This window comes from Ailuropoda melanoleuca, chromosome 2 (genome assembly GCF_002007445.2).
Source record: "Ailuropoda melanoleuca isolate Jingjing chromosome 2, ASM200744v2, whole genome shotgun sequence".
NCBI lineage: Eukaryota > Metazoa > Chordata > Mammalia > Carnivora > Ursidae > Ailuropoda > Ailuropoda melanoleuca.
The window spans coordinates 187836346-187864243 of NC_048219.1; the positions used below are offsets into that span (position 1 = coordinate 187836346).

General features: G+C 46.7%; 2 protein-coding genes across 11 annotated transcripts in view; one reads left to right on the plus strand and one right to left on the minus strand.

Moving 5' to 3' along the window:
* Positions 1-19101, plus strand: part of RHBDD1 (rhomboid domain containing 1) — a 117188-nt gene extending 98087 nt beyond the window's left edge. For 4 of the 6 annotated variants that reach the window (XM_034655289.1, XM_034655288.1, XM_034655287.1 and 1 more), the window contains one exon: positions 15828-19084. In XM_034655289.1, the coding sequence (XP_034511180.1) occupies positions 15828-15922 (95 nt within the window). In that variant the 3' untranslated portion in view covers positions 15923-19084. Of the gene's footprint in view, positions 1-15827 lie in introns of all 6 variants that reach the window. The other 2 variants (XR_004623651.1, XM_002919723.4) reach the window with 2 other exon arrangements.
* Positions 19102-22730: 3629 nt separating this feature from the next.
* The window catches only part of COL4A4 (collagen type IV alpha 4 chain), a 130190-nt gene continuing 125022 nt past the window's right edge, over positions 22731-27898 (minus strand). For 3 of the 5 annotated variants that reach the window (XM_034655282.1, XM_034655279.1, XM_034655280.1), the window contains exon 48: positions 27255-27518. In XM_034655282.1, coding sequence (XP_034511173.1) covers positions 27255-27518 — 264 coding nt within the window. Of the gene's footprint in view, positions 27519-27898 lie in introns of all 5 variants that reach the window. The other 2 variants (XM_034655283.1, XM_034655281.1) reach the window with 1 other exon arrangement.

The window sequence follows — 27898 nt, forward strand, 5'->3', positions numbered from 1 at the left end:
ATAATAAAACTACTTGGATGTCGGTATTTTATGTTGGAAAGGCGAGCCAAGTTCACAATGCAGCAATTACAATGCAATGCATTATGTATAATTTGTAGCGCACCCCAGGAGCAATGGTAAACCGTGAAATGCCGTCGTGGCCCACAGCATAATTAGCAGGATCAAACGCCGTGCAGAGAGAAGCACAATAGTTGTCGGCCGAGGTCAATAAAAGTAAGGAAGAGTTCTGATAAAAGCAGTACACCCCAAATTAGATAAAGAGCAGCCCCTGTATCAGGCTGCACATATGTCAAAAGCCTTCCCTGCTAATTGAAGAAACCTTTTGAGGTTTAACAGCTCATAAATTTGCACTGGGAATGCCCTATTGTTCTGAGGTTATAAGTCTTGTCTTTGAAATTTAACAGTTGTACTTTTATATTGCATTCCTCCAAGAGTACCATTGTAAACATGAAGGGTTTGCATTTTAACATAAATTTGAACAATGTGGTTTTAAAAGGGTTCACCACATCAAAGGGAGGCTGTTTGGGCATGTTTTATAAATTCTTTTTTTCTATAGTATTTAAAGGTACAAATGACTCATAGAAGTATGTTCCATTTATATCAGTCATGTTGGCGTAGCGTCCTCATTGGGGCTTTTGACCGTCCTTATTTTTTCTAACGTAAGAGCGTCTGAAAACAGGTCTAGGCCTTTTGCCAAGTCAGTTTCCCTTAGTCTACTATCTCAGACCCATAGAAACAATTCTGGAAATGTGGTTTATACTTGGTCTAAATAGCAACAAATTCAGTGCCTTTTCATGGTCATCTTTTTTTCTTTTTTCCTCGACTCAAAATACCCAGTGTATCAACTTGCAATTTCTTCTTTTTTCATGTACCAATTATGGCCCCTCCTGTGTCCTCATAGCCTCCCATTTTAAAAAAACCCACTCATTTTTTGCTGAGCCACTGGTTAAAGTGAGGAAAGCTGGATGCTAAAGGGGAGATGTGGGTGCTGGTTTCCAGAGCAGGCTGCTGGTGTACAGAGAACACTGGGCTGACATCCAANTGTGTCCTCATAGCCTCCCATTTTAAAAAAAACCCACTCATTTTTTGCTGAGCCACTGGTTAAAGTGAGGAAAGCTGGATGTTAAAGGGGAGATGTGGGTGCTGGTTTCCAGAGCAGGCTGCTGGTGTACAGAGAACACTGGGCTGACATCCAACCCCCGGTGTCCAGGCCGCATGATTTGCTGGCTCTGAGACCTCAGGAAATCGCACACCTTCTGAAGCCTCAGTTTGGCCATCTGTAAAATGAGGACAGTAGTTACTCCTCTACCCGTCCCTGCCTCCCTCTCTCTCATTCTTGCATCCGTTCGTTTATTTATTCATCCCTGGAGAGAGAATGTGAACACAGCCCCTCACTCCTCTTACCCCGCAGAGCTCACTGCCCAATGAGGACACACGTTACTGAAATAATGAGTCCTGTCAAATTACTAATGGGGGCATCATGTGCTTTGAAGGAAGGGGACGTGCTCCCATGAGAGCTAAGGGCAGACAGCCCTCACTGAGAGTTCAGGGGAACGCAGTCCCTTTCCTGAGGAGCCAGTGTTTGAGCTAGTGGCTGGAGAAGGGATAAGCGGTGAGTGGGAGGTGATGGGAGGCAGGCGTCCTGGGCCGGGGACAAATTTTGATGTTTATACGTAAATAAAAGGAAGCCCTTGGCAGGCAGAGGATGGACTTGATGAGGTGTGTGTTTTCCAAAAGCTCTCCCACGACTGTGTGGGGAATGGCCGGTAGGAAGACCAGAGAGAATGTGGGGGGATCCTTTCAGGGCTCAGATGCCAGCTCAGGCTCACAGAACAGGTGGCTCAGGCGGGGCTGGCGATGGGGCAGATGGGGAGAAATGGACGAGTTCCGGAAATGTTCAGGTTAAAGTGCCAGGATTTGGTGATGTATCCCAGAGGGGCAGGTGAGGAAGAGGGAAGTGTCCAGGATGACCAGGATCTGGGTGTGTGTGACTCCTTGGCTGTGGGGTGGGGACATTCCCAGGAGGGGACAGCCTGGAAGGGGTGTCATTGGCAAAATAATAAGTACCACTTACCCTTGATTATTTGGGGGCAGGTGCTGACATCCTTCGATTTGTTCATTTCTGAGCACATGTATGCTGCACAGATAAGAAAATCCAGGGTCAGGGAGGAGACTAACTTGTCTGAGGACACAGAACAAGGAGCAGAAGTGGTATTCAAATTCAAGTCTGTCTGGCTCCAGAAATCCTTCCCTCCCACTGTCCCCTGCTAGAGCCAGGTAGCAGAAAGGTACTTTTGTGAACCACCAGTTTCCACCCCTGGTTGTGACAAGGGAACTGTGGGTTATATAGGATGAAATGCCTTAAAGGAAAATAAGGAAGCCGGGGGGCAGGAACGGACGGTGGAGAGCCTGGTCCTGCCCCTGTAGCCGCATGAACTGAAAAACCATTTATCCTCCCTGTGCTTCTGTCTTCCATCTGCAAGATGAACCGACTGGATGCCACCATCCTGGGTGACACCCATGCCCCCGCTCTGAAAACCTGGGATCTTTAGGATGGACTGGATGCATCTCAGACAGAATCTCACACACTTGATCGAATCTTCAGAGCTTCCTTCTTAAAGCCATGCACAGGGCTTCCAGGAGAAGGCACACATGGAGATACTTCCAAAGAGGCTCAGAAAGCAACATAATCCTTCCCTTCATCGAAATCATCCGTTTTCCAAGATAAGCCAAATGTCAGACTCCAAACTTGGCTCTTAAAGTTCCAAAAATTTAGTTCCGAGTTCTCCCTTAATGTTCATGAAGTTTTATTTTACTAGAAATTATTAATGGACCTGTAAGAATAAGTCACTGTTTGTTGTTACTGAGTACCTCTCCATAGCAGAGGCCGTTTCAGAATCGTTCCTGAGCAATTCTAGGTCGGTTCGAGCCGTTTCAGGGGTGTGAGAACAGTCGGAGAAGCCCCCAGGCCTTCCAGACGCTGGGAGGGGAGGGCTTGTTTATGAGAGATGGTCCCACCCACGCAGAAGCAGGTGCGTGCACACGTGCGTGCACTTGCACACGTGCACACACACACACACTGTAATGCGGCACAAGATCAGAATGGGGTGTGGGTGGCTGTGAGTAAACCAGACCAAAGAGAACACACAAGAAGTGGCAGTTAGGTTCAGGGTTAGGCTAAATACCATCGAATACAGAACCAAGCATGTTTTTAAAACGACCGTCATACTTGTGGGATAGGTTATCACATCCCCGAAATCCACAAACGCCGCAGCTCAAGGTGAATTTCTCCGCTCTCAGCTCTGGGCGCAGAGAGCAAGGCTTCTTGTGTATTTCCCCCGATGGCCTCTTATCTCCCGGGGCTGATCCACTGGGAGAGGCTCCCCTTCCCTGGTATGGACGCCTTGGTAGAGGAGCCTACCCCAGTTTTCAGAGCCACTGGCCGTCACCATTCAGAATTCATGGCTATCATGCTTTAGACAAGGGTGCCTCATCCTTCTTTCCCTTATTCCCATCTACTCCCTCTCCTGCCTTTTTTTCTTGCTTTAAACCATCTGGGCACAGTGTTCACGGCATTTTGTCTGCTCGTGGCGGGGTGCGGAGCTTGTTTCATGGGGAGGCCCTCCGCCTGCCCCCCGCCAACCCGTGCCCCGTGGACTGTAGCCATGGCCCACTCTGTGGCGGGGTTTCTCAGAGCAGGGTTTCTTTGTCTCCCTCTCGTCCCGCCTGAGAGAAAAGGCTGCAGGCGTCATTCAGCTTCCGTGAGAGCTCTGAACCACAGTGTTCCCCTTGGCCATCAACAATCTCAGGGACAGTTTCCTAGGTCAGGGATTGTTTTTCAATTCTGCGTTGATATCAGTATCTGTGGACATGCGGTTATGCACTAATCAGGCCTATGGTATTTGAAAAGCAGAAATAATTTGAATTTTTAAAGTGTTTAAGACGCATTCATCTGTGTTGTACGTAATACATCTCCTATCTTGGCCTACTTCTGGCTACTGAATGTTCTCTAAAGTATGGTGAACCCCAGAGCCCAGGAAAACTTCAGGAATTTCCTAGAGGAAACAGATAGACTGAATTGTGTTCCGAAGCCTAGGACCTCCCCTCGCCCTTTCCTCACCCGAGAACGTCTCAGGGTTTGGCCAGAGAACAAGATCCCCAGACCTTGAAATTCCCTACCTGCCACCATCTATCTATGTTTCTCCAGCGCTCTCTGGCCCTGCTGTTCTGCCTGGGTCATCCTGACCCCCTCTCTGCCCAGCCCCCATGGATGGCATCTCAGTTGGTTCTTTGTCCGTTCACCAGACATCTGTGATGCACCCCCCATGTACCAGGCAGCAGGGATCCAGAGTGAACCGCTTCGTTCCAAGGACTAGGGAAGGGATGCTGGGCCAGTTTACTCTACTCTGATGTTACGACTCCTAGAATCTCCGGGCCAGTACCGTAGTGGTACTTGTTGTATTCTTCAGGAGAGCTGCGTTATACCGATATCTTACACGTCGTCCAGGATTGAGTGTGAACAACCCAAGAAGCTACCAGCATCTTGGTTCATGAAAAATGTGACCAAAGACCTACTTGTATGAAACCAGTCGCCATGCTGGTGCCGACGGTCAAGGCCAAACGAACCCCCAGAACACATTTTGGCATTCTTTTGATGCAAGTTTCTCCAAGTGGGGCCAGCAGCTCACTCTAGGTGCTTGAGGAAAAAATGCAAATTCCTGGGCCCCACCGCAGACATTGGTCTGGGATCTCCCAAGTCACAGCCTAGAATCTGCCTCTCACCTAGCTCCCCCACATCCAGCTTTGGGACTTCCTGTTCTAGATCCAGTATCTGGCCTTTAGTGCTTCGACACGCCATGTTCCTTACACGACTGGGTGACAGGGAAGCGCTGGGTAGCTGTGGAGCCTGGTACGTGTGGCCACCGAGCCTAGGAGCCAGCGGTCCCAACCCCCTTGCCTCCCCGGCTCCTCAGCCTCGTTCCTCCTGACATGCAGTTACCTGTTGTCCAGGGAGACCTGGACTTGACCCCCAAGTAATCGCTGTCAACAGACGTTTCCAGCCTACTTCCCCTTGTCCTTTTCCAAAGTTCTCCTCACAGTGACTCTCTGTATTCTTTTCCTTATTCCTTGATTTCTCAGGATGACGGTTATTTGTATTTTCATGCCTAAAGGCTAAATGGTGTTTTTCAGAAGATTGAAGTATTTTGAGTAAAATATTGTCTAATTTTAAATGGTCTGCGATTTCAGAAGTCAATGAAAACATTATTTGGGGCCTTTGCTTAAAGAGCTGAAACTTGAGGGCACCTGGGTGGCTCACTCGGTTGAGCATCTGCCTTCGGCTCAGGTCATGATCCCAGGGTACTGGGATCAAGTCCCACATCGGGCTCCCTGCTCAGCGGGGAGTCTGCTTCTCCCTCTGCCTGCTGTTCCCTGCCACTCCTGCTCTTGCTTTCTCTTGCTCTTTCTCAAATAAATAAATAAAATCTTAGGGAAAAAAAAAGCTGAAACTTGAGCTGTCTCTGATTTGGAACTCAAGGCAGAGGGAGTGAGAAAAAAATGAAATAGGTCTAAACATCATAAAAAATGCTTCTCTGTACCTCTGTTTGAACAGGGGCTTTGAAAGCTGGAACAAAAAACAATAACCTTGGAGATTTTGTTGTTTCTGAGTGAAGGACCTCTCCCCGAGCAAGAAAGGGGGTAGGCTACGCACCTGGCATTTCATCCCTTGGAGCGGGGGAGCTGCTGGCCCAGGCAGGACGTCAGCCACCAGCAAGCACATCTCCACCTCCCTCAGATCACTGGGGGCTGCCCAGCAGCTGAGAAAGCCAGACCACCAATTACCAAGCCTCCAATTTCTAAGACCCCTACGTGGCCCCTTTGGGCTGGGGCTGGCCGGGACAGCAGCTGAGCGTCTGGGGTCATAGGCTAAGGAATTAAACACATCCTCCAGGGAGGAGCTATCGAAGCTGGAGTTCTTCGCAGATTTCTAGAACTCAGAGAATACTCCATTTATAAGCCCTGGCCCTGCACACTCTCAACCACTGCATCAGGCGTAGTCAGAATGAGCCAGAAGCCCCTTCTTGATCTTGCTTCCTCCCTCCTGATACTCTGCTGGGTGGTACGAGGAGAAGGGGCAGAAGAAAAGAGGACCGGGGGCAGGTGTAAGGGGGGCCTTGGGTGAAAACGTGGGCCGCTAAGCAGAACTGCTTTGATTCGGTTTTAAACTAAATCATTTCTAGTATCACTGCATCGAAGATGATCTTATTACCACAGATTGTTTCTGTTTGTCTTTTCTAATTTGGGGTTCGGGCGAAACAGAGCATTGCAGTGAAGAGCGCACTGTGGTACAAGGCGGCAAGCGCGGTAGCGAGCGTGGGTTCTGGATTTAGAGCGGGTTAAAATACCTGTCTCCACATCCACGTCCATGCCCAGGTCTAACCCTCAGAGTGCCCCGTCATTCCCCTCTGCTTTTGAAGAAGTTGGATAGGACCTAGAAACTGCTGGCTGCTGGCAAAGAATCCCCGGGGTTTCAGACCATCGAGACAATAAACAACTCCATCATATTCAGTGAAGCGGCTTGTGCAGAGCCCATCTGTTTCAAAATAACCGCAGTTCTGCTTACGATGCGGAATGCTTTGTTGACTGCAGTTTGCCCTAGTTTTCCTCAGCTGACTCCGTGTCACAGGCCTCTGGGTCCACCTGCTGGCAAGTGTAAAGCCTGGAAGGAAACTCGGGGTTGGAAGAAAAATCCAAGCTGTAGCTCACAGTTCCCCAGAGCCATGCAGGTCAGAATCACCTGGGAGCTCATTAAAAATACAGTGACCTGGGCTCCATGCCAGGCCTGCAGAGTTGGAAGCTCTCAAACAACTGTCGCGGCGATTCGCACACTCACATCAGTGTGAGAGAAGCACTTGGCCTGGAATTCAGAGACCTGGAGCCGGGCCAAGGTCAGGGATAACCCCCAGCCATATCCAGTCATTCCCAAACAGGTGAGAGAGACTGCTACAGGTCCCCACTCCTGCTTCTCCCGTTTTATCCTGGTAACTCTTGGTGGCGAGAGTCAACGCTTTATTTCCTCAGAACTCATCGAAAATGTTTACAAGTGGAGGAACCTGGCAAACACTACTGAGCCAAGTGCTCAAGGTTACATGACACGTGATTAGCCGTGTTGATAGCAGGAACCCCAGATATGATAACAGAGAGGGCGCCTCACCTCTGTGGCCTTCTTCCCATAACCTGAATCCAAACGTGTGGAAAAACAAAGGACAAACCAGACCAAGGGCCATTCTACAGGCTCCCTGGCCGGTACTCCTCGAGGTTGTCAAGGTCATAGGAAGCCAGAAAAAATGGGAGAAGTTGCCACAGACCAGAAGAGGCTAAGAAGATATAGACAACTAAATATGCTATTGGATCCTAATACAGAGAAGAAAAATTCGTAGAAAAACTGGTAACATCCAAATGAAGTCTGGAATTCAGTTAATAGTAATGCACCCATCCCTGGAAATGAGTTCTTAGTGTTGACAGCCATACCATGGTGATCTTAGATAATATTAGCGGAATTGAATTGTCTGTATTATCTTTGGAACTTTTCTGAAAATCTGGAATTATTCCAAAATAAAAAGTTTGCTAAAAGTTAAAATGCCAGAGCAGAGGGGCACTGAAATAGACCAGTTAAGTTGGAGGACATTGCCAAGGAGCATAGTATGGCCAGTCGTGTGCCCAGCTGCCAGAAGTCACAGCCAGGCTGGCCAACGGGTGCAGGCCGGGTCCTCCAGCGTTGTGGCCCAGCCTGGAGACAGTAGAAGAGGAGGCCAGTGTGGCCTGTTGTGCTCTCCCATCTTAGACCAGCCAACTCAGTGTCTCACTGGGAACCACACAAGTCGTGGAATTTCTGCACGGAGGGTGAAATGTCCAGTCCAGCACCCTCGTGGCACAGATGAGCCTGAAGCCTGAGGGGAAGTGACTTATCCAGAGTCCTGGCGGAGTCAGGATGTAAACCCACGTCTGGTGAGGTGTGTTCTTTTTCCACAGCAGTTCTCAGTGATTTGATACATTGCTTGGAACAAAATCCCTTGGGTGCTCATTAAAATGCAGCTTCCTGGGTTCCCTTCCCCCACAGGCGAGCTTCCGCCCGAGAGAGAAAAGGCCGGAGGGTCAGAGCCGACTCGGGGCTGAGGAGTTGGGAGACTGGTGCAGATAGCCGTTTGGACCTGGGGAATCCTTTGTGCCTCTGAGAGTTCTTGGAATGGAGGAGTCCAGCAGAGATGCGGGCCGGGTGGGTGTGCTCACTGCGTACATCCCGCCGGGGCTCAGTCTGTGGGCAGGTGTGGAATCTCCATCAGAAACGTCAGGGCACAGAGGGGATCACAGCTGCCCCCCACCAAAAGACCAGTCAGCATGGGCCTGTGGAATTCTCATTTCCCAAAGGGGGTTGTCCTCTTTTTTTCTAGCATTTTCCATATTCCTGTATGTATGTGTTTGATCAGAACTCCCTTCTCCCTCGCAGATGGGAAGTTCTGCCTTCAGTTTCCTTTTTTTTTCTCTTGGAAAGTCTGTTCTCAAACCTGTGTCTCAAGGCAAGGCCCACGTTTGGTTTCTGTCATCCCAGCCAGACACATAGGGTCCCTCATGTGTACTAGACAACGAGAATATAGAATTGAGAGCCAGCCTCTGCCCCCAGGGAGTCCTGTGTCTAGTTTTCCCAGATTTGTGTATATTTGTCCAGCGAATATCCCTAGATGATTTTGAATTGGAAAAAAAAATAGGGTCCCAAAGTACATGGATGTTCTCAGAGATAGTCAACCTCTTGTCAGTTTCCAAAATCAGCTGATATGATGGATAAACTGAGATATCTCCAGACTGCTGACCAAACAGCATTTTGTTTTAGATCAAGGAAAATTTGAAACATTCCAAAACATCATTAAATGTATGTAAAAGGTATTTGAAAATCGTTTCTAGTGTCATGAAAACCCGTCTTGATAAAGTTTGAAGGTGGTGATGGAATTTGCAAAGGATTTAGGACAGATTGATTTTAAAAAAAGGAAAGTCTTTTAGTTTTAAAATTCACATTCATTCATTAAAAAAAAAAATCTCATAAGCAATCCAAGTGTCTGTCGATAGATGAGTGGATAAAGAAGATGGGGTCTAGTACAGTGGAGCTTTCCTCAGCCATAAAGAACGGATGGGATCTTGTCATTTGCAGCCACATGGGTGGACCTGGGAGGGCATGATGCTCAGTGAAATAAGTCAGAGAAAGACAAATACCATATGACTTTACTTACGTGTGGAATCTAAAAAATAAAACAAAGGAATAAACAAGAAAAAGCAGAAACAGACCCATAAATACAGAGAACAAACTGATGGTTGCCAGGGTTGGGTGGGGGGAGGAGGAGGAGGTGGGCAGAGTGGGTAAATGGGATTGGGAGAGCCAGGCTTCCCGTTCTGGAAGGAACAAGTCAGGGCAATAAAAGGCACAACCAAAGGAATACGGTCGCTGGTATGCTGCTAGCGTGGTGGCAGTGGTAGCTGCACTGTGGTGAGCCTGGCATCACGTACAGCATTGCTGAATCGCTGTGCGGTGCACTTGAAGCTAGTGGAACAGTGCATGTCAGCTAGACTCTAGTTAAAAAGAAAAGCCTCGCGTTACCGTGATTGCTGAGGACAGGTGGACGCTCAGCCTCTCCTTCCTCCCTTGCCTCTCTGCCAGCATAGTGAGGGAGCAAGCGCATCGAAAACTATTTCTGCGAGAAGTTATAAACTGTTCTCTGTTTAAAAAATGCTTGATAGTGAACCACCAAGGCTGCCCTTTAGAGCCGGGCCTGTTGCTAAAACTGTATACCTCATCAAAGAAAATCCTAATCCCAGATCCCTTCAGTTACCCAAGAAAGTTTACTGTTTGCAGTGAGCCCTGTCCAAGGCAGAAGGCAAACTTCAGATCCTGCCTCCAAGTCGTGATTACAGCAGTAGTTTTGTTTAGGTTTACAGAGTCTGGTTCGGGATTAAGGAAGACAGCTCATACACCTCAGATCTGGAGCAGAGTAGCAAGGGATCCATCTGGGTTTGAGTCTTGACTCAGCCACTGACTGGCTATGGGGCTTTGGCAAGTTACTTGAAATCTTTAAGCCTCAGTTCCTCTGTCTATAAATAGACGATGAAGTTCTTACTTGGAGGGTAAGTAGAATAAAAACCTTATATAGCAATATGGATCACAAACATAACATAAAATGAAGCCACTCACAAAGCTTGCATATCGTATGAATCCATTTATGCACAAAAATAGACAAAGAGATCTACACTGTTGGAAATCAGGAGAGTGGGCACTATTGAGTATGGGAGTCGTGACTAGAACGGTACACGTAGAGGTTTGTGAATGCTGGAAATGTTCTGTGTTTTGATCTGGATATTGGTCCCACATGTTCAGTTCATGAAAATTATCAAGCTGTGCAGTTGTTTAGAAGGAGGGAGAATAAGTAGGGTGAGCTTGTAAAAATGGCCTCGCAGATGTCCCTTGTCTCCGGAACTTTCTCTTTCTGTTCTAGAGGTCAGACCATACATTGTCTATATTGCAAGAAACACTAGGCTGACATGGTAGATCCGATATTTTAGGTTACTTGAATTGCTAACTGGATTATAGCCTATTTAAGTCCATTGAAGCCATAAAGATTTCCCAAATTAACTAACTTGAGATCGGAGAGAAAAGGACTACAGGTAACGTAGAAACTGAGTGGGTCTCCGTTTCAAAGCTTCTCGTTTTGAGATCCCAGATACTATTTCAGAACAAAGAAATATCCCCTCTGTGGCTGACTTGATTGGTTGAGGAGTAAAAATGGGATTATTTTCTCTCTCAAGTCACTTCTAAATGTTACCTTTCCTGCAATCCATAACGAAGCTTCGGTTTGTATGGAGTTACGAGGTTTTAGGTGAATTTCAAACTCTTTTTAAAAGAAATAGATGGATGGGTAGATAGATAGATGTTATAATTAATGACCCAAAAAGTAAAGTGGTCTTATGTCCTTAAGTATCTCCCCTTTTCAAAGAAGGTCTTGCCAAATTGCTGGACTTGGAATTCCTTCCAGCCTCTTTGGTCTTTGTCAGTAAATGACTTAGAAGCCCTCCTTTCAGAAGGCATTTTGGGAGCTTTGCAATTCGTGGAATTCTAATAAAGTAACCTTCTTAAAAGAGAGACTGTGAGTCCCATGCTGCTGCCGTCCTTTGACAGTAGAAATCCCTGAGGACACTGGTGATTTATTCAGAGGTTTCCTGGTTAAAAAAAAAAAAAAGTGATTGCCTCTTTAGCTTCCTAGGATAAGGGAATGACATGCCGTCCTGTGACTCGTATCAGTATAATTTGACTGAATGGTGTAGAGTGCTTCTCAGATCACAGGCAAGGTCTGTGAATACCAGCAAATTAAACCCCTCTATTTACAGGGATGGCGAACAGGAGGGAAAAGGGCCATCAGCCCGTGGTGCTCTTTTTAGCAATTCTTATCTGGATGAAATTGCTTCTCTTCCCTTAGATGTAAAACGCAGAGGTTACTGCATTATACATAAGGGTAGAGAACTGAAAATTTTTCCATCAAGAACCACGAATCAATAAATCTTATGATCTCACTACTGGTGCTATAATTGAGCTAAGTCACCTTAAAACGGGCACTGTTCCTAGGTTCTTTGAAGAATGCTCCCTGTTTCTTTGAGTAACATTGAGGACTGACCTCCATTTACAGGGACGCGGAGGCAAGGCTCATAAATGCTAATGTTCTGCACCAAGTTCGCCACAGCAGGGCTGTCTCACCCGGGCCTGTGAGTGTTCAGTGCATGATTTAACTCCGCAGAGAAAAGGAGGTCTTGGCCGAGCCCGCCAGCTTTCCCAGTGACCGCAGGGCTCCTCCGTGTTACAAAAGCTGCTGCGAGCCAGAGGCTGTTAATTACCTCTCGTTGGTATCTGTTTCTTAGAAGGCGAATCTTCGGGAAGCAGCAGCCACGCATTTCGTCCGAAACGCTGCCAATGGGCTTCAGACAGAAATTGGGCTCTGTCTTTTGAGAAGTGACTGTTCTTGTCTTTTTATTTTGTTATCTTCTACCGAGTTAGTTCAGGATGCTAACAAGTAGAAATCTGACACATGATTCCTGATGATGTTAGAGATGAAAAATGCTAACTTCCAGCCCTCATCGGGCACCCGCTGCATGCCTGGGGCTCAGCTAAGCATTTTAGGTGCAACATTTCTCTTCTTGCCTCTCGACCACTCAGGGGAGGAGTTCCGTTTTAGTCCTCTTTTGTAGATAGGGGAACGGAGACCAAATGAAGGCAACCGGCTTGCTCCAGGATGTGTGGTTAAAAGTAGAGAGGTCGGGATTTAGTCTCAGGTGGTCAGACCGCACCATGGTGGGAGGGGCCCAGCAGACACATTGCTGCACAGCCTCCCCTCACACATGAGCCCCCCAGAATCTGCGAAACGGAGACTTGCCTGGGCTCTACCCTCTGGTTCCAGGTAGGGCTGGAAGCTTCTCCTGATGCCCTCCCAACACCTTTCCCATGACATCCCCGGGGAGTGGACTGCGTCTCCTCCTCCCACCCAGCAGAGGCCTGTCCACATCTTTTTCAAGGGCTTAATAAATGTAAGTACATAGTGAAACCACTTCTAAGAGCCTTTGAGAAATGCCCGCAGAGCATCCTGGAGGCTGCGGAGAGTGACACAACTGAAAACTATAGAAACAGAAGCAAATTTAAAAGTAAACGAATAGCAGGGGTTTGGAAGACAGAGCTTAGCTGAGACTTGAATGGGACAGCAAAGGCCTTGTCCCGAGGGTGGCACTGACCAAAAACAGAGACGTGACAAATGGTGTCGTCATTCATGACTGACACCAAATATGTTAAGGCCTCCAAAACAGCAAAGATTAATTTACACTTGAGAACTTTCCAAAGAAATTAACCCCTGGGATTAAGAGCAGTGTAGTGTTCAGAGCCTGAAAGGAAGCAATTAAGGCATTCTTCAGACAGTGGGAGTGGCTTTGATGTTATCAGAAACACTGAGTTTGAAGGATTTTAAATACCCACAACATCAGGCTTGATTACAAACCGGGTGTTGTTGTTGTGTTACTGTTAGAACCAGGGCCTTCTGCTGGTCCTGGAAAGCCAGGAATGTGAGGGGACCCATGCGGGAACTTTGCAGTCATGTCTGGTGACAGCAGAGTCCTATCGAGTCAACGGCTTTAGGCTGGATATTCTTTTTCTCTTTCCAGACTCAACCCCACACACCTGTCGGGGTTTGGGAAGGAGCGCATGAGCTGGCGAGATGCCAGAGGTGATGACAACGATGTGGGGTCGTGGGGACAGTGGGTGGGAGAACCAGGTGCAAGATTTTGCTGCCCCTTGGGCTGGCCTCATGAGCTTATGTATGTCCCTAACACTCTCAGCCTCAGCTCCCTCGTCTGTTAACTTGGGATCACAGAACTAGGAGTGAAAGCTGACTGACCTAAGGCACCGTAAAAGGGCTCTGTGAGCCAAAGAGTGATCATTGCTCCTTGATGAGTTACCTGCTTCCGTACTTGGCACTTCCGTCGGCTCAGCCCCGTTCTCCCCACATGCCTTGTGAGAAAGTCCAGAGCGCATGTGTGTGGGCTGCTCGTTTTGAGAGCGGGACCCAGGAGCCTTCATGGTCCACAGCTTTGAGTCCCTCCCTCCATGGAAACGTGCATTCTCGGGCTTTGTCTTGTGGACACCGTGATTCCCTTTGGGAGTCTGAGCACTCTTGCAGCTTCCACGGGCTCCTGTCCCCTGGCCAGACTCAACATGCCACGTCGAGCTTGCCTCCGACTCTGCCCACAGCTCTCCCTCATGGCTCCCTGCCTTGCTGGAACGGGTGTCGCGTGCTGGCCTGCACTCACCAGTGCAATGCAGAACCGTCTTATTGTTGAAAACTGTCAAAGGAAAGCAGGATTTAAAGCTCATCGTAGACAACAGATTTAAGCAATAAACTAATGGTAATTGGATTCATGAATTTCGCTGTAACTTCTTTTTTAAAAAAGATTTATTTATTTTAGAGAGAGCACGAGGGGCAGAGGGAGAGAGAAAGAAGCAGACTCCCCACTGAGCGCAGAGCCCCACGCGAGGCTCGATCTCACAACCCTGCGATCACAACTGAACCCAAATCGAGAGTCGGACGCTTAACCGACTGAGCCACCCTTTCTATAATGTCAAGGCATTTGCCTCTTTGTAAAAAGAGAAATTCCTTTTCAAACATATACAGCCTAAACCATATCCAATTAAACTTTAATCTTAATAGTATTCATAAACTCTTTATGGTGAAAGTCATACAAGTCTGTACTATGTTCAAATGTGATCCTTAATGAAGGTTGATAAATTGACATAGGTTACACTGTCCCAAAAACCCTTGGAGGAGAGTGTGGCCAGCAGGAGTGCGCATGGGTCCAGGCCTGCCCAGCTCACGTGTGGGTTCCCAGGCAGGAATGGCTGCAGGGGCTTCTGGGGGGTACTTCTCCTATGGTCTCAACAGGAAAGGAGAACCAAACAAGGATAAGTGTTGGGGAAGCCACAAAATGAAAGAAGCATTACCTTTGGCCTGCCTTTTAAACATTGCTCATCGTCTGACCCCTGAAGTTCCAGTGGTAGACTGAGCAGACTGATTTGTTTTAATCAATTTTTTTTTATCAATCGTAACCGACATACAGCATCGTGTAAACATAAGGCATGTACGTGCTGCTTTAATACATTTGCATACTGCAGTGTGATTACTACAGGGGCGTCAGCCAGCACTGGCACATGTCACATACTTACCAGCTCCTTTTTTGTGTTGAAAACAGTGGATTTAGTCTCTTAGCAACCTCGAAGTTTGCAATACCATATTCTTGACTGTAATCACAGTGTTGTGCATTAGATCTCCAGGTCTTACTTATCCACTCGCTTTAAGTTTGTGCCCTTAAACAGAAGCTCCCAGCTCGCCCTCCCCCAGCCCTGGGGAACCGCCGTTTCACTCTCTGTTTTCCCAGATGCGGTTTTTCCGATTCCACGTGTAGGTGATGTCATACAGTGTTTGTCTTCCTTTGTGAGAAGGCTGACTTAGTTTCCTGAGCTTTTTCTAACATATTTTTATCATAATGTTTCTTAACAATCGTCCTATCAATACCCATTACCTGGGAATGTCTTTGAAAAGGCACCGCTCTTGGAAAATGAGCAGAAACTCTTTTCAGGAACGATGTCCATGGTCCTTCATCCGATTTTCAAATGTTATGCCTGCTTTTTTGTCCGCCTGCCCCGATATTGGTCATCATGGTAACGTGGCCCCTGCTTTGCGGCCCCCGGTCCTCGGTGGTGTGTGTGTGTTTCAGGCAGCTGGAGTGGGCATTGGGGCTGCAGGAGGCCACGGGCAGAGGGAGGAAAAGGGAGAACATGAAGCTGATGACGAAAAACGAAACCGCATACATGGTGGGGAAGTTAGAAACAGCAACGAGTTACTTCTGGGCATAAAAAAATAAATAGGCCCTGGGGACCTTGTAGACATTAGATGATGTAAATTATAAAGCATGATGGAAAAAAAAATAAAAGTGGGAGTTTTGTCAAGAATCTTCGAAATGAGTGGATTAGATTCATAGACTGGACCACACTAAAAATATTTACTTGATGTTGAAATGGAGTATTGACAGCTGAGATTGAAATATGTTTGGTGTATTTCGGCTTCGTGCTAAAATAAAGATGACACCCAAGCCATCAGTCTTCCTTCCCCCTTGAAATCCTCGGGAACAATGCCCTGTAAATGTCAGAACGATGGATGGGCAGCGTTTGATTTTTCCCTTGTGCTTTCCACCGACAGGAGCCAGCGGGCCGAGCCCCCAGCCCTACGGGTTCCGTCTCTCCCCAGAAGAAGAAATGAGAAGGCAGCGGCTTCGCAGATTTGACCACCAGTGACGGGTCCAGCTGCCGGATTATTGCCCACTGGGTTCCTCCCCCGAGCCCCGATTTACACGGAAGCGGGGCACTGCGTCCTCTGTCGTTGGCCTCAACTCGCCGTCCCGTGGCCCCGTGGGTCCCCACACACGGCTGCACTGACTTGCCCTGAAACCAGCCTTCTGGGTTCACCCCCATGACAGCACAGTTCCCAGAGCTGTGACCTGTGTCCTGGAGCAGCCAGCAAAGCAGCGGCAGGTGCTAGAGGCGGAGGAAAGCAGAGTCGCTTGCTGGGCTGAGAAATCCCTCCGAGGAGGTACTGGTTTCTCATAAAAAGTGCCTTTTAAAGGACCACGGTAACAGCCACTTGTCCTGGCCGGGCGTCCAAGATCCCCCAGGACCCCTGCAGCGGTAGTGCCCACAGGCTGTCCACGTCCCTCCTGGTGCTTGTGCTCCATGAATAAAAGGACAAAGTCAGGTATCACTGCTATCTTATCGTCATGGAGATATTTATTTTTAAAGAGCGTTAGAAGCAGAAAAGGATCCTCTTATTTTCATTTATATTCCTAGCATTTATATATAGTTTTCTGATAATGAAAGTAATATGTATGCCTTCTGTATGCACAAAGCAAACACCTGAAGGGAATATACCCTTATGTTAGCAGAGGTGTTCTTTGCGGGTAGAGCACATAGGATTTTTGCTTTCTGGTTTTTTACAATTTTATATTGAAGTCTTTTTTAAATGTGTGTATTTGTATGTATGTGTATTGCTTTTGCAGTCAGGAAAACTGATTCATGTAATAATAAAGCAAGAACTATATAATCAGGAAAATACACTATTTAATAAGTACTATGTCTCCACTGAGAAATTCACAATATAAAAAATACAAATAAATACATGTACAATATTAAAATCAACTATATTCTCACCACTTATAGGTACCCAAGGTTAACATTTTGGGGGCATGACTCTCAGTTTTTCTTTGTACACGTTGGACACACTTGGAGCATACCACCCATGCGGTTTGGTATCCACTTCCTCATCTGAATTGATCCGGGAGACGCTCTGATGCCTGCATCCAAATGAGCTAAGAAAACCCTCAGGTCCTGGGGGCATTCTGACCCGCAGGAGGATACCTGGGCTCCGCAGGGTCATTTATAATCCGTGTGAAGCTGCGTACTGCTTGTTTATAATATGAGTCATGTCTCTGAGTCTGGCAGCCTTACAACGTTAAAATCTTCAAGTTACAGTCATTTCTCTCGCTCCCAAACTCTACGGATTTGCCTCCCGTTCCCCCGATTCTTACACCATCTTCTCCTGGCACATCGTAAAGGTAATTCTGTGATAGCACTGACGTCTTGCCCTGTTACTGTTTATGCACGACTACACGAAAGTGAGCCTTCTGCACCGGGAGTGTGGACTGTGAATGGCTCGGGGACAAGGACTGTGTCTTATCTTTCCGCACTGTCCCTCTCTCCCCTGCCACCACCCAAAGGCTGGCCCTGGCTCCTGGGGGCACTCCCTGAATGTTTTCCCACCAAGCTGTTCTTTCTGTGACATTCAAGTCCAACCACTGTATCTGTAAGTAGTTTTCTTAACGGCTGTGGAGTCCAGTAATAGTAGCTCCTTGCTCTGTTCCTATACAAATAGATAGAGGACACCAGAATTGGATTTTGTGTGGTATAAATGACAAAACATGCACACCTTTATTTATGGAGCGGAACATCACTCAACTTCAGAGATGTGGGAAAGGTCATCTTAGTTATAAATACAAACCAAGTATCTTAGCACAGCAACGAACATGTTTTAGAAATCATTGTAATTACTTTGTTGTTGATAGACTGGCCTGTGACCAATGCTTATTATTTTCAGTGTCCATCTTATTTTTTTTTTCCTGCAATAAGGAATCCCCAAAGGTATGTCAACAATCTGGAATTGGATTGACAAAGACAAAAGCAAGTGTGTTAGACGAATTACCTCTAGAAGAGAATCAGCATTTAGGGCTGTTTTAAAATTTGGTTGGTAGTTTGGTTAATAGCAGTTTCCTGACTGTTAAGCATCCAGTCGCCATACTTTGGTTGTGGTCAGCCCACTTAGGAGACCTCTCAATCCAGCATCTTTCTGAAGATGAGGGAATGGTTACGGTGGCTTCCTTATAAGGACCTCGAGTGCACTGCCCGTGATTCCAAAGTCCTCCCTTGCTATTCGAGCCCCCTCCATCTTCTGAAGCCGGGTGCTGCCGAGGCATAGGCCCACAGTGAGTGGCCGGGTCTGGTGGGAGCAGGGCCAGCCTACATATCTGACACCCGTTCTGCCACTGGGGGAGCGGATATAGAAGCCATGAGACCCGCCATCCAGAACAGCCCGTAAGACAGACAGGGTGTGGCAGCACTGGCCTCCTCGTTCCCAGGCTTCATATCTCTTGAGAGGTTCAGGATTCAGTAAAGAATTGTATTCAGTTGGTCATTTTTATCAAGGCTTGTATGTACAGCTCTTCCTTTCCTTCCGGTGGGGTATGGCAGCCCTTTCCTGGGTTATGGCTTTGGTTTTGGCTTCGCCCCACTCATGCATTTTAGAACCACAGACTCCACTTACGGGACCTTAACGTCTCCCAATTCATTGCTCTACTCGACACTTAAAATCTCTCTTCACTCAGCTCTGCCAACTCATCCTCCAAAGTTAACTCTCGTGCTGAGCACTCGTCACCTCCGGACCCTTTACTGTCTCTGCTGCCAAAGCATGAAGGTCAGACTCAACAGCCTCTGCCATGGGGCTCCGGCCAAGCTTTCGACCTCATTCCCCGTTATCCGTAACAGTCTGCGCTGTTCACGGGTCTCCCCGTCTAAGGCATGAGCTTTCCTGACCCTGTGACTTGACTGTGACGTGCTTTTATGTGGGACAGTCTTTTCCTCTCTCTCAGCCCATCCGGACCCTCCCCATCCTGCCTCCAGATACCACAGCCCAGAATGATCTACTGCTCTTGTTGGCTGTTGGTCGTAGTTTCCACAGCCTCTTGGAATTGCTCGGTATCGTGCAATGAGATTGTAAGCTTCATGAGGCAGGGACCATGACTGTTTCTGTGTATCTCCTCACAGTACCTTGAACAGTGCTCTGTCTGGAATGTCAGAACCAATAAATGCCTATGGATTGAAACAGAGAGAAGCTAATTTATACCATCACCAGCGGCACATAGACAAAGGTATGCGTGTTCCTAATTGATCCTGTTGTGGTTGTTTGGTGTTTTCTTGAATCACATCAAGGAAGGAGTAACTTGAAGGAAAGGATTTGCCCATAGAAAGAATTTCAGGCTTTTCCCAAGCTTCATAAGGTAGCACGCTTACTGATCAGATGGTGGGGAGGGACCACCACCCTTGGGAGTCCGTCTGAAGACAGACCCCACGTCACTGCACAAAATTCAAGATCCCAGTATGTCCAAAAAATATCACTGAGGACTCCGTGTGTATACCACCAAATCTGGTCATTATACTTTGCAGGAAAGCTTTTGATATGTCCACACTAACCTTTTTTTCCCCCTTCTATTGTATTTAGGGGTAAGGAAGAGTGATCTTGACATCTTGTTCAGATGACAGAAATGAACTGGCAGATTTGAACGTGTGATTTATGCTTTATCAAAACTAGAGCATAGCCAGTAGAAATCATTAAATTTGGTAGTAATACATCCTGGTGCTTGGGAAGAGACTGGGATGATCAAAATCAATAGTATCGTGTGGCTTAAAGAGGCTCGTAGAATCTGGGGCCCACACAAGCAGAACCCAAGAAGCAGCACCCCCGCATGGCTCCCTGTAAACACAACTGATGGCGTCCCTTTCCTAAGCATTGAAACAAGCTGCTCATCCACTGGCTGGGCTTCCTGCCAGGAAGTGGTGAAGTTGTTTCTCTCGCTTTATTCCCTCCTAAATGCCCAGTTAGCATCTCAAGGGAAGTGTTAAAAGCAAGAACGAATCAAAGTATGTGACTTCATAGATTCCTAGTATTTATTTGAGGTCCTTAAAAGTTGCTGTCTGACTTTGAGATGTGGTCTCTTTATAAGATCCCTCCATCAATAATTGAAAATACCCTGCACATCCTTTGTAGTAGCAAATAATTCTTCAAACAAGCGAACAAGGTCTTGAGGATTTCATTAAAGAATAGCACCAGGGCCAACTTTCCAGCTACTCGGGAATGTGGGCCCTGGGCCAGCATGTCCAGCAGCACCTAGAACTTGCTGAAAATTCTGACTCCTGCCCCGGACCAAATGAATCGTAATCTGCATTTTAACAGGTCCCAAGTGTGCAAGAATGGATAAAGAAGATGGGGTATATATTTACAATGGGATATTACTCAACCATGAGAAAGAAGGGCATCCTGCCATTTGTAACAACATGGATGGACCTTGAGGACATTATGCTAAGTGAAATAAGACAAGACAAATACTATATGATCTCTTTTATGTGTAGAATCTTAAAAAAAAAAAAAAATCCAACCCAGAAACAGCATAGAGTGATGGTTACCAGGGGCTGGGGAGAACGGGGAGATGGTGGCACAAGCTCCCAGCTGTAAGACGAATGACTTCTGGGTATCTAAAAGCACGGTGACTAGAGTTAATAGCACTGTATTATATACTAGAAATTTGAAGAAAGTGGGTCTTAATGGTTCTCATCACCAGGGGAAAATAATGAGAATATGGAGGTCGAAGGGGGAAGAAAAAAGAAAACACTGGTCTCAAGTAGTTTATAGGCACCAAAATCCTTCTCAGATTTCAGTGCACAAATGCAGTTGAAGGTCATCGGGGACACCTGCGGGGCTCAGTGGGCTTAGTGTCAGACTCTTGGTTTCGGCTCAGGTCGTGATCTTAGGGTCGTAAGATCCAGCCCGTGTCGGGCTCCGAGCTCAGTGTGGAGTCTGCTTGTCCCTCTCCTTCTGCTCCTCCCCCACTCTCTCTCTCCCAAATAAAGAAAACCTTAAAAAGGAAAAAAACTAGGAGATGATCGTCCATTATCTGCTAGGATTGTGACCACCATTCCGTCAGAGAACCAGGCACCCTGTTTTCAGCTGGGCTCCCGAGGCTCAGGGGTGGAGTGAGGGATCGGGGATCAGCAGCGTCGCCTGCTGTTCCTGTCACACGGAGCAGGGGAGGGCTTGGTCTCAGTGCCAGGAAGTTTGAGGGAAAGAACTTACTTGCGGCCACACACCACGTCCCTCTTGCACACAAGGTACCAATCCCAAGGACGTGTGAGCGGCAGCTGGGCGGGTCAGAACCGGACTGGCTTGAGACACCAGATGTGGAAGATGCTGGTTACTCCTCACTGTGAGAGCAGAATGGGGGGGATCCAGCCCGCACATGGGGTCACAGGTTGGTGACCCCTGTGTGTTGTGTGTATTGTGAGGCAGGTGGACTACTTGGCGACCAAAGCTTTTTACTCCTAATTTTAAAATGTTCTTACTTTTTCCAGACAAACAGATGAGAACGATTGCTGGTTGCGAATTGCATTGTTAGCTGATAAAATTATAAACCCCAGGTAGTTTGTCATTGAGGATGCAAGCCCAGAATAATGCATGACAGAAAGTGCCTTGCTGACAAACGGGAGAATAAAAACAGCTAAGTTGGCTGGTGCCACAGTGACCGAGCCTCCAGGGAAGGACCTCCAGATTCTTCTTTCTCCAACTCAGAGAGGTTCTCCTGAATGGCTGGTCGGGAAGGGACACTAAGGGGTTCCAAAGGCCTGTCTGGTTTTCAGTGGACCCTGAGATACCGGAGGCCTTTTGGGCTCCGCCCAGATCACTCTGCCCTCATAGGTTCCCCACCTCCCTCCCTCCAAGGACAGTTGCAGACCGTCTCCACACCGAGCTGGGCAGGCTGCCTGAGGATCAGTGACCTGGGACTTTGTGGTGATAGCAGCAGTTCACCATGACATCTCTATGAGACCCTTTATTTACTGACCAACCTACAAATGGGAAGCTTCTGGGAGGTGATGGTTTAATGGGTAAGAGCATAATCTTTAGTGACAGACCAGGGTTCAGGTTCCACTGGGTGCTGACTGCGACCTTGAGCAAGTTACTTGTTCTCCCTTAAACTTCAGTCTTCTTGTCTGTAAACGAGGATGGTTGAGAGGTTGAGGGGAGTACGTGCAAAAGGATTTTAATACAGTTCCTGTCGTTTAGTAGGTGCTCAAGAAATGCTAAATATTGTTATTTCTCTACCAGGTGAGAGGCTGGACCAAATACTCCTACTTCAAAAGAGGAACCCCATGAAAAGGTATCGACTATCAATACTAACCCCTAACTTCCAGTTCCTATGGTTATCAGTGATAGTACCTTATATTTTTTCTCTTTGTAATTGTATCTCTAACTTTTAATCCTCAGGACAACCCTGTGAAGCAGGTGGTCTCATTATTCTTCAACTGATGGGACAACTGAGGTCCGCAGGGTCTGAGCCCCCTGCCGACTCCCCATGCAGTTCAACAGGGGTTGATACAGACTCTTTGACCCTAAAACCTGGTTCCTCGTCCATCACCTACCCCATCATTGTGGGCTGGCCAGTGCTTCCCAGAGCCTCGGAATCCCATCCTTTCCCTCAAAGGGGGCACTTTCTACACTCTGCCCTTGCTCCTTCCCCCTACAATCTATACCTTGACCGTATCACCCATTCTCCCCACTAAGGCAGCTCCAAAGTCAGCCACAGTAGGAACAAGGTACGTAAGAAAGTAAACTTACTTTGGCTTGAAAGAAAATAAATGCACCAGATAAAACACATTTGTTTTTGGAGGTCATCACAGAACTTTATATATAATAAACAATATTATAACTTGTAATACAACAAAGATTTAGGTGTCAATAGTAGACCAGGTATCTTGCAAATGTTACATGTTGAAAGTCTTTATACTTTATAACTATAGGTTAGAGAAAGGGATGCAATTTATTGGACACATCTCACATTTTTTCCTATGAATCATTAAATATTTAAGCACCATAAAATTCAAGCATTTCACGTGGATGTGGCAGCCAGCCTTGGTGGTTTAAAATGCATTATGCAGAGTCTCTGGCAGATAATAACGGTGACAATTGCAGAGTACTGATTTTTAATGTCAATTGTTTTGTTCCCTGCAGAACTTCCTGATAATGTCCCTGTAGGAAATTGTGATTTTGTGTGTGTGTGTGTGGAGGGGGGTGAGTGACAGTAACTTTGAGAATTGAAATAAAATAACATTCCCAAAGACACGAAGAATTGGCCAGGTATAAATAATTCTAATCAGTAATTTATATGCCCTGTAAGAATCATAATATAATTCAACTATGGAAAAAAACCCAAGAAATGTTTTTTTCATATTAAATTATTTTAAATAGAAGATGTGATCAGAATAAATATGCAATGACTGCTACGTGCTAGATGTATAATCTAACTTAATTTTCAATGTAAGAGTAGATGTTATGTCCCATTTTATAAATGAGGAAAATGGGGTTCAGAGAGTAGGTATAACTCACCCCGGGTGATACAGCAGGAAAGGGACAGAGCCAGCTTCAAACCAGTTCCAAAGTCCACATTTTCCCACTCTTCTTGCAGTCATACCAAATAAAAATAAAAATTATCAAATTCGTTCGGTGAGCTGATAGAAACAAATCTAATGTCATTTCCTGGAGCACACAGAATGGTTTTGCTTCATTAAAATCTACAAGAGGCTCAAAATAAAATCTGATACAATCCGGTTTTAGTGGACCATTCCACTGACTATCTTTCAAAGCACCAAAGACAGTATACAAACTTCGTTGACGCGGTCTTGCACTAGGAAGCTCTTATGTGATGAGGGAGTTCAGGTTACAGCATCAGTTAAGTCTTGTCACATTTCAGTGAAGAGCCTTCTCTCAGCCAAATCGCATGGATCTTATCATTTCTGAAATTTCAGTGTTGGAAAAGTAAGCTGTATTTCAGGAGGGGGCAGTGGCTACAGCTCATCGATTGGCTTTCTGTCATCACTGTTAGGAGGAGATGGTGGGTATGCAGGTCTGTTGGTGCATTCACATATTTTGAAATAAGAAATGATTTATACTTGTTACCCTTTTGTCCACGAAACCCTACACGCACAGATCGAACGCCTAATGCTACCTATTGAACTGTCACTGAACACAGAATTGTCAACAATGCACTCAGCCCTGGGTAGGCACTGAGTGTACAAAGTTGAGTGAAGCCTGGCCCTGCCCGTGAGGGCTTGCACTGGAGCAAGAGGATGGGAGAAGTGTGAGGAGACCTTACGGGATCGAGGAGGGAGCATGAGAGTGTGGCCAGGCCCATTTGTTGTCCCAGGAGCAGTGGAAGGGAGTCGGAATCTCCCTGGGGAAATTCACACCGCACCCCTCCCCTCCAGCTCCTTCCGGTAAAGAAGCAGTTGTGTCCCAGGTAAACTTCCTTGAGCAGGGACGTCACTGGGAGAAAGAGCAGGAGGCTCGTCACAGAGCTGGGAACACGCCCCCGGGATGAGAGTACAGGTGAGCTGCGGGCAGCCTGTCACTCCCCCAGAAGTCACTTGGACTTCACAGGCATAGGAGTCACTCAACAATTTTTAAGCCAAAGAAAAACCAAGTTTACATCTCGGAGAAATGACTGGGATTTGACAAGTGGAGGCCTCAGCTGGGAGCTGTGGACCATCCAGAGTATGGGAGACAGACAGAGGCTGCATTAAGACGCTGTGAGGCCAGAGGGGAAGGTAGCAGCTCACAGGAAGTGGTCTCTGAGTTCAGGTCTGGGAAAGACGAGAGGACAAGAAACGAGCCACCCACCACGGGCAGCACAGAGGCCTGGGTACCTGGACACCTGCATGGATGGGGATCCATTCCCTGAGAGTAAGAACCCAAAAGGAAACATCCCGTCCTCCCCCATGTGACCCAGGGCAATTCCCATTGGACAATCTAGATGCTTTCTAACCAATGAGGTGGGGGAGGGGATTCCTGGGAAGGAACTTTCGATAAGGATCATCACCAGTCATGGGTTAGAACCACCGTTTTGTTTTGTTCATCCTTCACAGAGAAGGGACATTTCAAAGTACACTCGTATTTAACCAGGTGAAGAAAGCCGAGTCTTCGAATCCGAGGAGATACTTGTTCCACTGGTTTGCCCTTTAGACCAGTTAAAATAATTTTTCAAAATCGGAAGGCAACAATTGTGCGGCATTTGGAGTGGGGTTCTTGCAATATCACTATTTTGAACAATCAGTCTCCAACATAATCCCAGGCTCACTGTGGAGTAAATTGCCCACTTAATTCAGCCTGTGTTTTAAGATGTATTTGGCAAGTTGACTAAGATAATATTCTAACGTGCTTAAAATACTTCAGCAGGCAAGGTATGTTTCTAACGTTCTATTTCTCATCCTTATCTCTTCCCAGAAAATGTTCTCAGACCAAATTCGTGAATGAACAAGATAAAATTTTAGAAAGCTTGGTGTTTGGTGACACATAATAAAACTCAGGAAACAAAAAAGTGTAATTACAAACGAGGTTCAAATTGCCTTAAATTTCAGGTGCTCAAAAATATTTAACATGCCATTGCATGATTAAAAACAATCAATAAATGGGTCAAATAAACTAGGAAATATTCTTCTTTCATCTTAAAATGTACACTTTTTTTCTTTTTACTGGAAAGTATTAAAATAAATTGCCATCCTGGGAGTAGCCCATGGCAAGAGCCATTTGAAATATGTTCTACATATAAGAGCTCATTGCTAATCAATGTTTGGCAAGGAAAACATCTCATGAACAAAATTTTAATTGAGTTTTTTTCTCAATTATTTTTAAGGGCGTTGAAACTAAACACGAAAATGAGTGTCACTTGCTCATGAGGAATTTCTTTGGTTTTTTTGCAAAATGACATGTTATTAAATGAGGAAGGCAGGTTTCCTATACTATTTCCAACAAGCTTTCTGATTTTTAGGATTAGACCACTGAATCCCTACCAGAATAGGAAATATATCCTTTGCTATTCAGAAAACCACTCATTCTACATCGACGTATCTTCTCAACTTTATAGAAAATATTAATACCAAATGTCAAACTGCTGCCTTGGTAGAATAGTGACGAAAAATAGAAGAATGTTTTTAAAATTGGAAAAACAGCATGCTTCTGTAAAAACCAGTAACTGGCACATAAAATTCAAATTGTAGGTTGTTTTTGTTTTTTTCTAAAATAGCACCATATCTTCCTGGCAGGGTGACCAGGACTTAAATGAATCTTCTTACCTAAGTTTAATTAAGCCGGCCCTTAATATTCTCCCAAGTGCATAATGATAGCTCTGTCACTTCCCGCTATGAGATGCCATTATGTCTTGGAGGAAAATCGTCCGTGGCAGGCTGGCGGGGGCTCTGCAGGCGCTCCCGGGGATGGCAGCAGGCGGCTTTGTGCGAGCTGCCGCGTCTGAGCGAGGCCCATGTGGCTGCTGTCCCATTAGCGCGTGCGCTCCAAAGACTAGCTGGACCCCTACTGGGCAAATGCCGTCTGTTTGGAAGTTCACTGCAAGGGGGAGTCCATTTTTGTGAATCACTGCCTTAATATTCATTAATAGCTCTTAGGCTCTTAATCCCTTATTGAATATATTTTTTTCCATAAATGCTACTTTTCAAAAGGGTTGCCAAAGTAGGCATTTCCATTCTCTGAAAAATGCAGAAGAGAACATGTTTCATGTTCGTCTGTGATGTCTTTATGCTAATGAAGCATCTCCGGAATACAGCGGCTGTGGTCCTTCCTGGCACAATGATTCATTCTGCTTTGAAATGAACTGTTAACGCTGGCTGTGTGGATGTTTTGTTTTGTTTTTTTTTACATCTCCTTGGGTCACGGTTTTACAATTATTTAAAGTGCATGGGAAAACAGATTACAGAGGAAATCATTCTGAGATGTTGGAAATCTCTACTTTCTACTTTCATTTGTTGGCCTATTTATTTTTTCCTACAAAATCCATCCAGAAGCCCACTGTATTATAGAGTAATTGACTTCAATTGTTTGAGACGCTATTAACCCATGAGTGAAGTTTTCAGTAATGCAGTTTGTAATCCGGCCTTTATCATCTCTTTGCCTTCCTGTGAATTAGCATCATTCTGAATAAAGCCAGCTCTTCCATCATCCGCAAAAACATAAGAATAGCTGGGTTTCATCTAGCTTGGTAGGTCCAAATCTAAAAAGGGAGCTTTTGCTTAATCTGCCCCGAACAGAGGAAGGAATGAGAGGGCGGTGGGAGTAACCACATCTAAACGGAAGGGGCAGCTGAAAGTGGGGTCTGAAATGAGCACCATTAATCTCTTCGCACAGCCTGGGCCCCCTGGGCCCGCGAGGAAGCCTCTCCTGGCGGCATGCTGGCCAGTTGTGGGTTCTCTAGCTGGACTTCATGCACACCCGGCACCTGCTGGTCCTCTGGCGCTGGGCCTGGCTCTCTTTCAAGGTGTCCGGGGAGGGCGCCGAGGAAAACTGCAAGTCAGGGCTCACTGTCGTCAGCCAGAAGCTATACTCGTTCGCAAAAAAGTGGCAAGTTCCCTGCCGGCCTTGGCATTCGAGGAACGGCGCGGCTCGGAAGTCTTCCAGACAGCTGCCAGGGGACATGAGGGCCTGCCCTCCTCCTTGGTCCCCAGCCCCTGTGTGCTGCCAGGACAACAAGACAGAGTTAGGGCTCAGACGCGTGCGGACGACCCCAGACCCAGTCCGTGCCACGTGCAGGGCTGGGCCTAACTTCACATTTTTCCTCCCAAAGGATCCCAGAAAGAGCGAACTGGGATCTCCCGAGGAAAGGAGTCGGGGTCGTGGGCCACGCCCACAAAATGAAACCACTTTTTCTGAGGGCGGAAGCAAAGGCAACGTCTACACCCAGGCAAAATCATTAAAACGACAACAACGACAACAAACTGGATCGGCAGTAAGAAAGAGAATGGCCCTGCAACTCCACAGGCTAGGGTTTGGGGTGGTCTCACGACCCCATGTCCCAGTGCTGTCTGTCCCGTGTGGCAGAGCTCCGGGAACCCCGG